The sequence below is a fragment of the Lygodium microphyllum genome, chromosome 5, assembly GCF_053477565.2.
Source record: "Lygodium microphyllum isolate KBCC chromosome 5, Lygodium_microphyllum_v1.1.10, whole genome shotgun sequence".
Lineage (NCBI taxonomy): Eukaryota > Viridiplantae > Streptophyta > Polypodiopsida > Schizaeales > Lygodiaceae > Lygodium > Lygodium microphyllum.
In genome coordinates this window covers 74,122,027-74,134,595 of record NC_141139.1, presented here as the reverse complement: position 1 = coordinate 74,134,595, position 12,569 = coordinate 74,122,027, and the positions used below count along the sequence as shown (strand labels likewise).

The 12,569-nt window shown below is 45.1% G+C and overlaps 1 protein-coding gene across 1 annotated transcript; it reads right to left on the bottom strand.

Annotated features, from left to right (window-relative positions):
• Nucleotides 1-576: 576 nt before the first annotated feature.
• On the bottom strand, nt 577-1,275 carry LOC148035988 (E3 ubiquitin-protein ligase At1g63170-like). Its single transcript, XM_087678875.1, has one exon. The coding sequence runs from the start codon at nt 1,273-1,275 to the stop codon at nt 577-579; it is 699 nt and encodes a 232-aa protein (XP_087535001.1).
• Nucleotides 1,276-12,569: the final 11,294 nt, after the last annotated feature.

Sequence of the window (12,569 nt, the reverse complement as noted above, 5' to 3'; positions counted from 1 at the left end):
CCTAGGGGAGTCTAGAAAGGTACAGGGAGAGGCGGACATGAGCAAGCAAATGTCTCTCTCTCTTCTGATCCCGGATGGATCGAAACAGAGATGGTCCTGATAGGAAAAGTCATAGGAGAATCCTTGTAGGACTGGTGGGGATAGTTAAAATGACTGGCTACTTCTCTGCCTCGCTCCCTCGCTCCTCAGTTTGTAGAGAAAATCGCTTCAGTGGAGGGTGGGCCAAGGCTCCAACCTCGACGCCTTGCCAAGAGCATCCTCTTCCTCTGTATCCTCTACCTCCGCAAGACCACAAAGCGATGACGGCACCTTGTACTTCCTGGTGGCTGAGGGCGTTCTCTCTCTCTCCCTCGCTCTTTCTCTATCTCTCGCGCAATGTGGTAATGGCCGCCTTCTCATCCCTCTCCTTCTCTTATGTTCCTTTTCTTCTTCTTCTCATTCCTCTTGGAGGCATGGAGACCTCTTGGAGACATGGAGATGTTGCGCTACTATTTCTACTACACGTCTCCTTCACCTTTGCATCCTTCTCAAGTAGTAGAAATGTAGTGGGATCCATGTCCCATAGGGTACCTATTCCTACAGTATCATGGGGCAAAAAGCCTTGGTTTGTGACATATGTGCCATCAAATCAGGTCCCATAACCCTTGTGTTCCAGTTGCTTCTAGGTTGAGCAGCATTCATGACTGAATTTTTTCCAGCAGCACGCCTTGCCACAGGTGTTGATACATCTGTGTCTCCATCTCCAATCTTACACCCTTGAACAGAAGATTTGCAGAGGGGACAGGAAGCATTTATTTTTAACCACTGATCAACACACTCCACATGAAAATGGTGGGAACATGGTAATCCTCGTAGCTGTGCATTGTCCTTGTAGCAGCCCAGGCAAATACAACATGCCACATCATCCCCTGATATTACCCTCTCATTCTCTGTTCCTGCTGTCATCACACCACCTTCACTGGAGCTATCACTATCTGATCCATTGTAGCTGATTTTCTCCCGCTGAGACGGTATGCTCTTCCTCCTAAACTTGTAAATGGGCAAAGAGGCAATAACATCGACAAAGGCTCCCCTCCCTTCCATGTGACTTTCACGGAAATCGAGGAGGGAAATCACACAAGGAAGGCAACAGCACACAACAACATAGAGCATGAATGGCATTGCATAGCTAATGCAGCTTAGGGCCAAGAATGCTGCACACAATCTGTAAAGCTTTGGGCTTTCTTCAGCAGAGGAGGGTCTTCCAAACACCCAAACAACGGGCTTCCATCTCATCCTGCACTTTCTTGTACTTTGGGACACACAATTTCTTCACTGCTTTGCATTAGATCTTCAAGTCTTTTTTTTTCTTCCTTTGGTGTTTCGAGATCATCTTCTTCCCTGGCTGCGCACCAAAATGACGCCAACCCTCCCACAGTAAAAATGAACATGAAACCAAGCTAGAAGCATGCAAAATCTATGCACATGGCTGAGCCATTAATCTCAAAACTGAAAAGAAACCATAAATCTTCCACTTAATAATGAATAAAGTCATTATCTTCATCATCTTCATCCATAGTTTCAAGCATTATACAAGAACAAAAGGAAAAAGAGGTATTTCTGCACAAAAGACAGAGGAGAGAGGAGAGAGAACAACTTTTTGCACCACCAAAAAGGAAATATGCAATTGGACAAGAGAGAGAAGGGAAAGAGGCACATAACCACTTGTGCACTTCACCCCACCTCTTCCCCAAAAAGCACACCCCTTCGTATTTTTATTATTTCCTTGAAACTTTGATACATTTGATATTATAAGACCTTTGCCCTTTAATTTTGAGCATTCCTACCCTTCACCAATGCATGCACGTAACACTTTTGTGTATACCATTTATTTATGATAGATGTGGATGTGGATGTGGATGTGGCCCCCTCATGTAAGTGTGTATTTTATGATTGATGCATGTAACACTTTTGTGTATACCATTTATTTATGATAGATGTGGATGTGGATGTGGCCCCCTCATGTAAGTGTGTATTTTAGTGATTTTGGAGCAATGTAAATGTTATCCCCTTTACAAAAGATAAAATTGTGATATGTGCATGGATATTTTTGTGCCTTGTTTTTATGCTTCTTTGGGTGTCATCAAGCATCTAGGATCGTGGAGCTACCAGCGTGTGTGAGAGAGGAGGCAACTCATATCGGCACTAAGGTAAGCTCACTACACTCGTAGGAGTGATGGCGTGTCGGATAGGTGAGAGATAGCCATTAGATCTCACTTGGAATGCTTGAAACAATAAGCGGTCCATGGGTCTTGGCAGTTGAGCGAAAGCTCCCACATTTTGGTTCCGTTGCTGGGACCAACGGATTCAAGCTTGAGCACTTGCGCGCCTCATATCAAGCATCGAAGTAAGGGATTCATCCTCGAAACGGAGCTTGCGATAGGTAGGAAGTTTGAGTGTTTTTTATCTTCAAAACAAGTAAGTATTTTGGGTTATTTTGTTTGTTTGATGATTAGGAAACATGGAGAAATCATTTCAGTATTTTGCTTTCAATTCTTGTTGCATTTAGAGTAGGATAGGATTAGGAAATCGCACCGGAGAAGGGTAGGGTTTACTGTTGCAAAATAGGGCAAAACACGGCAAAAAATCGTGCAAAAATGGCAAAAAGCTCGCTTGCGATGCTTAAGATCGGCTGCACCAAAGACGGGCCCACCACTCTATCTAGGTATATGAATCCCTTCTCTTACCCCTTAGGTAGGATCTGGAGGTCTGTGCCTGGTACGATTGAGTGAAGCACGAGAAACGATCGAAATCAAGATCACGATGTTTATGTGTGCCACGCTCAGCCCGTTCGAACGGTCACTTCTAGGCCGAGACCTAGAATCGGCCCTCGGCCCCTTGCAATTCGAGCCATCCGGCCAAAAACCTAATCGGTCCACTCGGCCCAAACCTACTCAGCCCGTCCAAGTCTACCATTTGGACCGAGGACAAATTCGGCCCTCTACCACATGTCAAATTCGACTCTCGGCCCAATTGCCTCAACCGGTCCAAGCGACCCCATCTGAATCAACCACTCGGCCCGTCCAAGCCAATCCATCCGAGTGACCCCATCCGAGTCCACCCTGTCCAAGTCCCAAATTCGACCTTTGGCTCATGCGCCTCGGCCCGTCCGAGTAACCCACTCAGACCTTGCAATTCGGTTCAATTGGGCCAAGTGTAGATTTTTACCAAATTTTCAGAAATTTGACCTGACCCGACTAGAACTTAGCAGCGCAATCTATCGAAAGCCCGTAGGATGCTCAGAACTTGATTCTGGCACACGAAATAGGCAAAATTGTAGGGCGCCATTGCTTAGCAGCTAGAAGGGGACAGTTGCAAGACCCAGAGGCTTAAACGCAAACCGCTGAGTTATAAGGCTTGATTGGACCAAAAACGAACGAGGCAACATCGTAGAGAAACCCTAAACCCTGACAAGACGGCCGGGAAATTGACCCGAAAAATTGACCAACAAGCCTATTAGGCCCAAAACGACACAAAAGTGCATAAGGCGCCTAGGAATTGGTTGCTGCACTCACCCTGAATTTCTGCACTTGAAGTACACTTAAGGAAATTGAAAGCCTGATTGAGCACAAGTGCACAGGGAAAGACACATTGAGTGGCCATAAATTGAGTATTGTATTAAATAACTGAAGGAACTCACCCAGATAAACCACTCAAGGAACCAACCCGTAGGAGAGAACCCAATACATAGACAAATCATCAATGCACAAAAGTAGGACCAAGCGAGGGACGCCGACGAAGTGGATTTGACAAGTCTACTGAACCTGATTGATAGCTTTGTGGAGCATGATAACTTAACAATGGCAAAAGAAAGTTCAGACCGTAGATCTAATGAGGAATTCAACTTCGAAGCCTTTCCAGATGCTATTTAGCAGCTCGTCAGCAGTTACGACGCTCATGCTCGGTATGAGCACCACGGTAGGACAACAGATGCTATCGTCACAAATCTAGAAGAGGAGAGAAAACTCGCCCGCAAAGCATTGCAAAGCATTGCAAAGCATGGCTGAATACAATAGGGATCAGCAGGCTAGGAGCCAAAGCCAAAGCATGGAGTTGCGAGAGGTGCAGCGGGTGCTGAACTTGGCTGGTAGAAATCGAACGGACTATGAGAGAGCACTAGAAGGAGACTTAACGCTAAGTGAGCTTCTCATGAAGTGGCTGCTCGATAACACGGCTGCAGAGCAAAGTGCAACGACTCTAGAGACATCGCTGCTCACAGGATTAGGAGCAAACTAGGGCTCAAAGAGCCAGTCTAAAATCCCTATTGTTGCCAAGCAACTCGATAAGTACCAACCCCATGACAATCCATACAGCTTTATTGAGCAATTCGAGCAAGTCTGCGAAGCCAATGGCCTCAACAACCTAACTCAATGCTCTCAAGCATTCGGCCTTCGCTTGGGTGACAAGGGTAGGACATGGTATACAAGCTTAGATAATGCAGAGCAAGCCAACTTCGATGGCCTCAAGGATCTCTTCATTAAGAGATTTACCGAGCCCAGATACTCCAATAATCTACTAGTATGCTTGATGAATGTCAAGCAGAAAGAGAAGGAGGACATTCATGATTACATGACCCATGTGCGGAGTCTCTTCAAGAGAATCCCTACTAGAGAGTGACCGACTGAAAGAGCAGTATCAACTGTATTCATCAACGGGACTCAGAACGAGGAACTATACAAGGCTTTGGCAGGCAACTCAAGCCTACAGCGAGACGTGCTAGCCAAGGTCTTTGAGAAAGCCATCCGAGTTGATGATCAGCTGAAGGAGTGGAGCTCTAGAAGTGCGAACCTAGAAGAGACCAACTCGCGAAGCTCAGAGAGAGTGTCAACCTCAAGTGAGCGATCAACCCCATCATCCCAGGATAAGGGGAAAACCACCGAAACAAACCACGACTTGGCTGACGTTAAGATGGAACTACCCAATTTGCAAGACAGGTTGAGACGACTGTTGAGATATCGAGCTCCACTCGTGATACGCCAGGGTGACCGTTGTGTATTTATGTCACCGACTTGTCAGTTGCAGACGCGGTTGGTACACCGCCCATGAATAATAGCTACATGATAGCTATCCTTATCTACTCTAGTTCGTGGCTCTGTTAGTATGCCACCTTAGTTAGTTGAGTTTGGTTTGAGACCCATATATAGGGTTCTTCTATTTCTTTGTACTTGAGTTCTTTTGGCTTACACAACTAAGAAAAGGAAAACTGTTTTCAGCCTCCACCCTTGTGTGTATTCCCCCATTGTGCAAGCAAGAAAGCTTCAAGTGAGACTCCTTCCTTCTCTCCCACAATCTTGACATGGTATCAGAGCCTTGTTCGTGGTAAGGAGCTCAAGAAAGCAAGCCAAGCTCGCGGTGTTCTGGTAAGAGGAGCAGTGTTGCTTTCATTTTCTGTTTTGGGAGCAGATCTCTGCAAGTAGCACAGCCAGAAAGTGCAGGAGTGCATTGTCTCAGGTTGAGACGCCCTTCGCGGTGAAGCAAGAGGGAAATATATGCTGCGGGCAAGGGCTTTATCCCTTGGCGACCTTGTTTTTTTTATTTGAGGCCATTTCGGGGCCTGTTTTGGAGGCGGAAGTTTTTTACACGCACTCAGGAAAAGGCCCAGTTTTATGCTGTGCAGCCACTATTCTATAGGTCGGTGAATAGTTACTGTAAAAATTGCATTGTATGCTTGTGCGCAGAGACATTGGGAGTTACAGAATCATCCATGTTGCCCGTTGATGCAAAATCGTCACTAGGAAGTGACTGTGTGGTCAAATACAACTTTTGCCAGTTTTGCAGATTTTCCCTTGTGAGGGTGAAGCTGTGGTTTTTGCAGTGACAGAATTTTTTGCAGTCTTCTGTAATGGCATCTGATTCTCTTTCACAGATTGTCACTGAAAAGCTTGACAAGAACAACTTCCAAGCATGGAAGTTTAGAATGACGAATTTCCTTATGGGAAAAGGATATTGGGAATTTGTTGCAGGAAATGAAGAAGAACCAATTCTTCCTGATGTTCCCAATCAATAGCAAATGCAGGCATTTAAAGCATGGCATGAGAGAGCCAGGAAAGTTATGTATTGGCTGTCTATCAGCATTTCAGACTCTATGATTGTGCATATTCAGGATGCAAATACGCCAAAGGAGGCATGGGATACTTTGTCAAAAATGTATAGCATAAATACGCAAGCCAGGAAAATACAGCTCAAGCAAGAGTTGCACAATGTGCAAAGAGAAAATATGAGCATCAACGACTACCACATGAAGGTGAAGAAGATTGCAGATGCACTTGCTTCCATTGGGTCACCAGTGGAAGATGATGATTTAGTTTCTGTGACCTTGAATGGTCTAGGAAAGGATTATGCACAGTTTCGGACATCCATTTCAGTTCGTGAAAGATTTCCTGATTTTGAGGAGTTGATTGCTCTTCTAATTTCTGAGGAACAGAGAAATGGTGGTGCATCTTCTTCAGGAGGAACTTCAAAAGAAGCTGTCTTCTACTCAAATGCTGGAAGAGGTAGAGGCAGAGGTAGAGGAGGCAGATATGGAGGCCATGGTAGAAATCAGAATATGCAGCAAACTCAAGAAAACCAGTCCTATGGAGGAGGACGTGGTAACTCTAGAGGCAGGGGGAGCCAAAGAGGTCATGGTGGATGGCAAAGAGGCCAAAATGCAAACAGTAATGTTGAATGCTACTACTGTGGTAAAATGGGTCATATGGCTAAAGACTGCTATAAAAAGCAGAATGACATCGTGAATGGAAAACTGCAACAAGGGAATTATGCATCTTCTAGTAGACAGGGTGATGACAGAAATGAGCACTTATTTATGGTCCAGCACATGAACAATTCTGTGACAAGTGCAGAAGAAAGCAATGATGTATGGTATGTTGACTCAGGTGCATCAAACCACATGACAGGTCATGCAGAATGGATGGAGGATGCAAGAAAAATGGAAAAACCAGGATTTGTGGAGACTGGTGATGATACTGCACATCCTATTGTGCAGATTGGAAAAATTCCTTTGTCTATGCAGGATGGGAAAAAGAAATACCTCTCCGATGTATTTCATGTCCCGAATATCACCAAGAATCTGGTTTCTGTTGGTCAAATGGTTGAGCAGGGCTTGCACGTCAGATTTAATCCTCATGGATGCTTTGTTGAGGATATGAAAAATAAAGGTCGCTTGATAGCAAAAGGAAAGAAGAAGGGCAGAATGTTTACATTGGATGCGGACATGTCTGAATTGAGTGTAGCAATGTTTGCACATGGGACCGATGTAGTTGCAGATATTGATATCTGGCATAAACGCATTGGTCATGTTAATGTACAGCGACTTAAATCAATGCAGGCCCAAAATATTGTTGCAGGTTTGCCGAAATTCAAGGTTGCAGAAATGCATAAGGTATGTGAAGCCTGTCAGTTTGGAAAACAGGCAAGGAAACCATTTCTTAGACATGTTCAAGAGAGTAAGAAGCCATTGGAATTAATCCACTCTGATGTGTGGACAACTAAAGCTGCATCTCTTGGAGGCTGTCATTATTTTGTCAGCTTTATTGATGACTATAGCAGAAAAGTTTGGGTGTATTTTATGAAAAAGAAAAGTGAAGTTTTTGGGCATTTGAAAACTCTTAAAGTGATGGTTGAAAAAGAAATAGGCCTGTAGATAAAATGCCTAAGGTCAGATGGAGGGGGAGAGTACCTCTCAAATGAGTTTGCAAGGTTCCTGCAGGAGCATGGCATAAAGCAACAATATTCATGCAGTCATACCCCACAACAAAATGGAATTGCAGAAAGGAAAAACAGGCACATTGGAGAGGTATCTCGTGCCATGCTCAATGAAAAAGACTTGCCAGATTTTTATTGGGCTGAAGCAGTTGCTACAGCAGTCTACATAATGAACAAGACTCCCACTGCAGCAATACATGGAATGACTCCAGAGGAGAGGTATACTGGTAGGAAACCATATATTTCTCATTTGAAAATTTTTGGTTGCATTGCCTATGTACATGTGCCAGATGAGTTGAGATCCAAGTTGGATCCAAAAGTTGAGAAGTGCATCTTTATTGGTTACTCTCTGCAGCAAAAAGGGTATAGATGCTATAACCCTTCTACTCGTAAGTTTACAGTGAGCAGAGATGTTGTTTTTTATGAGATGAGTAGCTGGTATAAACCAGTAAATGTGATTGATGATGTAGATGCACAAAATGGTAATGCTGCACAGAATTCACAGCAGCAGTCACAAAATATTAGTGGACCTGGAGCGTCCTCTAGCAGTGGTTCACATTCTTTGCCATGGACAGGCAGATTGAGATCAGGAGAATCTTCTCAAAGTAATGCAGATAGTGGTATGCAGGTATCACGAAAAGGATAAGAGAAGGTTGATCAGCCCATGTTTGATGTGAATGCAGGTCACTCTTATGTGGATGGTGAATCCAGTGGCTCAGAACAGAGCATTGATGATGAGTTGGGTATTCCTTCTATTGTTACACCTGGAGTAAGGAAGACCAGGGATGTTTTGAGAGCACCTGGGAGTGAACCTACTTTGCGCAGGTCTACGAGAGCTAGGTATCCTTTGGATAGGCTGAAATATGATGGATTTACAGCCATTCACTATGCATATATGGTCAAAGTGATACAGGAACCAGAACCCACTTCTTTTGAGCAAGCCATGGGAAAAGAAAAATGGGAGAAAGCCATGGATGAAGAAATAGATGCCTTGGAAGAAATGCTACATGGGAATTGGTACCTTTGCCTAAAGGTTAAAATGCAATTGGCTGTAAGTGGGTTTTTAAGGTGAAGCACAATGCAGATGGTTCGGTGAACAGTTACAAGGCAAGATTAGTAGTCAAGGGGTATGCACAAACATATGGCATTGATTATGAAGAAACATTCAGTCCGGTTGCAAGGATGGCAACCGTTAGAGCAGTCATTGCTACGGCTGCATCAAAGGGATGGTCTTTACATCAGATGGATGTAAAGAATTCCTTCTTGCATGGTGATTTGCAAGAAGAGGTCTATATGGAGCAGCCACCAGGTTATGTGCATGATGTTCATCCTAAGTTTGTTTACAGGTTGAAGAAAGCCTTGTATGGCTTGAAGCAAGCACCTAGAGCATGGTCTGACAAGATAGAACAGTATCTTGTCACTGTTGGCTTTCGGATTTCCAAGGCAGATTTCTCACTTTATGTGAGAAAAACAGAGAAAGGTATTATGCTACTTGTCATTTATGTTGATGATTTGATTATGACAGGTGACAGTGATGAAGATATCCTTCATGTGAAAATGCTATTGAAGCAGAAGTTTGAGATGAAGGATTTGGGAGAGCTGCGTTATTTCTTGGGCATTGAGGTGATTAGATCACCAAGTGGGATACAGCTCTTGCAGAGGCAGTATGGATTGGACATGCTGTCCAAATATGGGATGACAGGCTATAAGCCTATTTCAGTTCCTTTGGAGCAGAATGTGAAGCTGAGCACAGATGCAGGTGGGCTTCTAGAAGACCCTACTATGTACAGACGCATAGTAGGAAGTTTGATTTATATGACTATTACCAGGCCAGATTTGAGCTATGTTGTTGGATTGGTAAGTCAATTTATGCAGGCTCCAAGGAAACCACATTTGGATGCGGCTAGACGCATACTCAGGTATGTGAAGTCCACATTGCAGTATGGACTATTTTATGAGACTGGGGTTCAAATACAGTTGCATGGATACACTGATGCTGATTGGGCTGGTAGTATTTCTGATAGACGATCTACCAGTGGATATGAGTTCTCTTTTGGGAGTGCTGCAATCACTTGGAGCAGTAAGAAACAGCCTACAGTTGCCTTGTCGAGCACAGAGGCTGCGTACAGGGGTGCAGCAATGGCTGCATGTGAGGTAGCTTGGTTGCATAAGCTACTTTATGATATGCATCAGTCTACAGATGGACCAATTGTCATTTATTGTGACAACATGAGTAGTATACACTTGGCAAATAACCCAGTCTATCATGCTAGAACAAAGCACATTGAGGTGCATTATCACTATGTGCGAGAGAGGGTTTTACTAGGTCTTATTGATCTAGTTTATGTCAGCACAGAGGATCAGGTAGCTGACATATTCACGAAGGCATTGGGCGCAGAGAAGCTGCGCAAGTTCAGAGACCTGCTTGGTGTGCAGGAATTGGGATTGAGCTCGAGGGGGAGTGTTGAGATATCGAGCTCCACTCGTGATACGCCAGGGTGACCGTTGTGTATTTATGTCACCGACTTGTCAGTTGCAGACGCGGTTGGTACACCGCCCATGAATAATAGCTACATGATAGCTATCCTTATCTACTCTAGTTCGTGGCTCAGTTAGTATGCCACCTTAGTTAGTTGAGTTTGGTTTGAGACCCATATATAGGGTTCTTCTATTTCTTTGTACTTGAGTTCTTTTGGCTTACACAACTAAGAAGAGGAAAACTGTTTTCAGCCTCCACCCTTGTGTGTATTCCCCCATTGTGCAAGCAAGAAAGCTTCAAGTGAGACTCCTTCCTTCTCTCCCACAATCTTGACAACGACCAACACACCCACACGTCCAATGCGTGTATTGTGGCAAAAACCACTTGCCAACTGAGTTTCAAGACCCTAGGTCAAGACCTTGCACTAACTGCAGTAGGTTCGGTCATGACGTCGCGCATTGTAGATTGCCAAGGAGACTTCCATACTCACAACCATACGGCCAGCCTTACCTAGCGAACAGGCCACAGCCATTTTTCGGAAGGGGAGCCCCATTGGCCCTCCCTGCGCCTAACGACATTAAGCTGACTGTTCCTAGGATGGAAATAAACCCTACATGCATTCCTAGACCACCTGGTCCTTACATAACCCATCCACCGAGTGACGCTCCTGTCCACTATGTGGAAGAACCAAACGAGGAAGAAGCTTACATATGCCCTTACATCTTGCATGATGATGAGGGCAATGCTGTCCTCATGGATTATCGCCCTATACTAGTGATGGCGTTAGGAAGAGGACGAGGTAAAGGCCTAGGAGGGCAGACGCAAGATCCAATCACTTGTTGGACCTGTAGCCACCCAGGTCATGTCTCATCACACTGCCCTGAAAGGGAGCAGCAAAACAGAGACAAGGCTGACCAAAGGTGTATTGAATGCAGAATCACCCATCTCTTCGTCGATTGCCCAAGGCGAAAGCCGTCATCTAGCTTAGCCAACGAGCCATCTGTCCCATTGGGGTTGTTTGGTGTCCAGAACCACGATGGGGAGGCCACGCCTATCCCATTGCGAGTCATGACCCGTGCCCAAACGAAGCAGGCCGGCATCTCTCTACCAAGACCTAGCAATCTTGATGCAGCCTCGATATGGAAGAAGAGCCGTAGATGGAGGAGGAAGAAGTCAGAAGCTAAAATTGCACTAAAAACGGAGAGTGCTACAACTCTGCTTGTTGGAAACAAGGTCTCTTACGCAGAGGCAGAAACTTCAGCCCCTAAGACAGCCGAAAAGGGAAGTGCTAAGGTAGGGGAATACCCGCATCCGAAGCAACAATTGGAGGCCATAGAAAAGGTGAAGGAATGGGTGAAGGAAGCCCAAGAACATCTAAAAGACGCTGAGCCCATCATAGAGGACGGGATCGATGATCTCTCCAGCATAAGTATGCCAACCTCGCCTTCACAACCAAAGTCAAGAAAAGAAATTGCCCCACAAGCGGTGCCGCTAAGGCCAAGCCTCGACGCTGCTATAGGTCCGCGGTTCAATCACAACCACTAGTCAGGACAATCTAGGTTAGGAGAGAAACGAATACCCAACGATCTCCTAACCACGGTGGTGACTACTCTTGTAACACTTAGCCTAGGAGATCTGCTTAGGTAGCACCCCACCCTATGGCAAGATCTTAAGAAATGGGTTGAAGGGTCACAAGAGCAGGTCATGACAGACCCTCATGACCATGATGTAGAGACGCAAATACCGAGTTTGAGCTGCACTCTATGCCTAAATCCTTGCATGTCAATGCCTTCTGGGAAGGTTCTAAGATGCATGTGGTCTTACCGATTTTAGCCCTAGGCGATACAACAAGGAAGGGAATCGTGGACATAGGGGCTAGGGTTAGTGTGCTTAGCCACGTAATGCTTCAGACTTGGGGAAACCCACCTATTGAGACTGCTAGGTTTAATGTCACACTAGCAAACGGTATGAGAGTCAAGCCATTCAGGGTGCTTAAGAATTGGCCAATGAAGATCACAGGTGTCCAATTCTCCATTAACTTTATATTCATGAAGGGAGTGGACTATGACATCCTATTAGGCTGCCCCTAGATGCGCAACGCTACAGTCATCGAAGATTGTGGTAATGGCTTGATCTTCCTTGGCAATAGGGCGGACGCCGTAAGAGTGGAGATGGACACCTGGAAGACCTCACCAATCAACTTAGATGCCATCTCTGTATGCTCAAGGGTAATGCTCAAGTTAAGAAGTCCTATGGGCCCTTGACCAAGTATATCCCATGCCCAGAGGACGAGCGGGATTGGATGCATGTCCTTGCTACAATTGACCTACCGTTCTCTGATCACGAG